Raw genomic sequence first — 2,500 nt, 5'->3', positions numbered from 1 at the left:
GGTTGCTAGCGCTCCACTAACAAAGGTGACGGCTAACTTCCTGTTAGCCGGGCACTAAGACCGCAGCCAGACCGGAACTGTGGCGTGCAGGACTGTGTCAATTTTTTTGGTGGAAAAACAGTTTTTCGACTTACCATGATCACAATTACTGCACCTGCTCACACTCCTATCGGCCGGTGCGTGTATGTGTGCGTCTCTCTCTCTCTCTCTCTCTCTTTCTCGCTATATTTCTTTACTTCCGCTGTCTCTCTCACCGCAGCTTCCTGTTTCATTCTTTAATTCACATGCACGCACACACACACACACGTGTGTGCGCACACAGGCTAAATTTGGCCTACTATACCATCCCATTCACACTCCACTCTCACCCATCTAGCGGTTAGTCCTGTTTTGGCAGAACACACAGCCAAGCCCCCTGGCCACACCGAGGGGGGCAGGTGTCCGCTGCCCATCCAGCCCTGCAAACCCAACGAACTTTAACCCCCCAGACTACCTCCGCCCCCTGGGGCGCGCCTCACCCGCCAGAAATGCCGTGAACCGCCTAAAACAATCTGGCACCCTGCAGTCAGTTCCCAGGGGCATGTGGGTAGGTATGTTAGGAGAGATCGCACTCCAGTTCACCCCGAAGACAACACACTGGACTGGCCCGACTGGGTTCCCGCGTTGCCTAGCAACAGTGTTTGGACCGCACCCACCTTCCGTGGGTGGTGCGTGACGTAAGCAGGGCGTGCGCCCGCACACTGGCAGCAGCGCTCGCAATAGGGTTAGAATTTTTAATGCTTAGTGATTACTATTTTGTGTGTGTGTGTGTGTGTGTGTGTTGTGTGTGTGTGTGTTCGTACCTGGCTCATTCTAAGCATTCTGGAGATGGCCTCTACTCCATAGCACCCCTGGTGTTCCTGTATGGAATTACACAGTTATTCATGTTCTAAGTTACACGCAGACATCCACCCGGAGCTGCCTCTGTGTCCCAACCAGGCTCCCGTCCGGGTTTTCGCTCCGACCCCGCAAGGCTCGGCGGGCAAGAGCCACTCCGAGATACTGAAGCTGCAAAAATGTTTACTTGTGGACTACAACATATGGAGTTCCTCTTAGTGGCAACTCGTGTGTGTGTGTGTGTGTGTGTGTGTGTGTTTGTATATAAGAGATCAATGGCTGTTATCCCCAGCAGTTACCTCTCAGCACTGTGTGTGAGTGTATGTGTGTGTGTGTGTGTGTGTGTGTGTGTGTGTATATATATATATAGTGAATGGAACATTGAATGTTGTTATTAGGTAAACTGAGTGGAAGACAGTGGAAATATGAATGTATGTCTCTGTGTGTGTGTGTGTGTGTGTGTGTGTGTGTGTGTGTGTGTGTGTGTGTGTGTGTATGTGTGTGTGTATCTGTGGTTGTCTGGAGTACAGTGTAATCCATTCCTCATTATGGTTACCCCAGTTAAATGGTTAGTAAGTATGAGGATATACAAAAAGACAGTCTGTGTGTGTGTGTGTGTGTGTGTGTGTGTGTGTGTGTAAAATGGTCAAAGTATTAATTTACTGAACAAAAAAAATCATGACAGAAATGATCCCAGCAGGTCTAATCGCATGTACACAAAATAGTCATCACAGTGTGTCTCACACACACACACGCACACACACACACACACACACGGGATAAAAACAGCTGCTCTTTACCATTTATCCTAGACCTGGCAAAGTTACAGCAACTAAATATAGTGAACACACACACACACACACACACACACACACACACACACACACACACACACACACACACACACACACACAGACCTTAAAGGCCTTAAACATGATATCACAGCACACCATTATGGGTACAGTGGGGAACATGGGTAGAGTACATCAGGGGAAAAAAGACCACATGTGGAACATAGCAGCTGTTCCCAGATCAGCTCAGAGGTCTGAACGGGTCTCACAACACTTCAGCTCCACAGAACTGGAAACACGGCCATTAGCATAGAGCGATTCATTTCTGCCTATGAGCCGCCTCCGCTACCAGGCCCAGGCAAGTGTTGATCTGTCTAAATGGAGCAGGAGGATGGGTGTGAAGTGAACAGAGGTGAGGTGAACAGAGGTGAAGTGAACAGAGATGAGGTGTGTAGAGGTGAGGTGAACAGAGGTGAGGTGAACAGCGATGAGGTGTACAGAGGTGAGGTGAACAGAGGTGAGGTGTATAGAGATGAGGTGTACAGAGGTGAGGTGAACAGAGATGAGGTGAACAGAGGTGATGGAAACAGAGGTGAGGTGAACAGAGGTGAGGTGTACAGAGGTGAGGTGAACAGAGGTGAGGTGTACAGAGGTGAGGTGAACAGAGGTGAGGTGTACAGAGATGAGGTGTGTAGAGGTGAGGTGTATAGAGATGAGGTGTACAGAGATGAGGTGTGTAGAGGTGAGGTGTACAGAGGTGAGGTGAACAGAGGTGAGGTGTATAGAGATGAGGTGTACAGAGGTGATGGAAACAGAGGTGAGGTGGACAGAGG

General features: G+C 49.4%; 1 protein-coding gene across 1 annotated transcript in view; it reads right to left on the bottom strand.

Annotated features, from left to right (window-relative positions):
* dnmt3aa (DNA (cytosine-5-)-methyltransferase 3 alpha a) overlaps window positions 1-2,500 on the bottom strand; it is a 48,916-nt gene that overhangs the window by 34,486 nt on the left and 11,930 nt on the right. Inside the window, 1 exon segment of the mRNA XM_035529400.1 lies at window positions 843-899. Within this exon segment, the coding sequence (XP_035385293.1) occupies window positions 843-899 (57 nt within the window).

The sequence above is a fragment of the Electrophorus electricus genome, chromosome 8 (genome assembly GCF_013358815.1).
Source record: "Electrophorus electricus isolate fEleEle1 chromosome 8, fEleEle1.pri, whole genome shotgun sequence".
Lineage (NCBI taxonomy): Eukaryota > Metazoa > Chordata > Actinopteri > Gymnotiformes > Gymnotidae > Electrophorus > Electrophorus electricus.
Note: the sequence above shows the minus strand (reverse complement) of the source record. Positions and strands in the feature narration are given on the sequence as shown.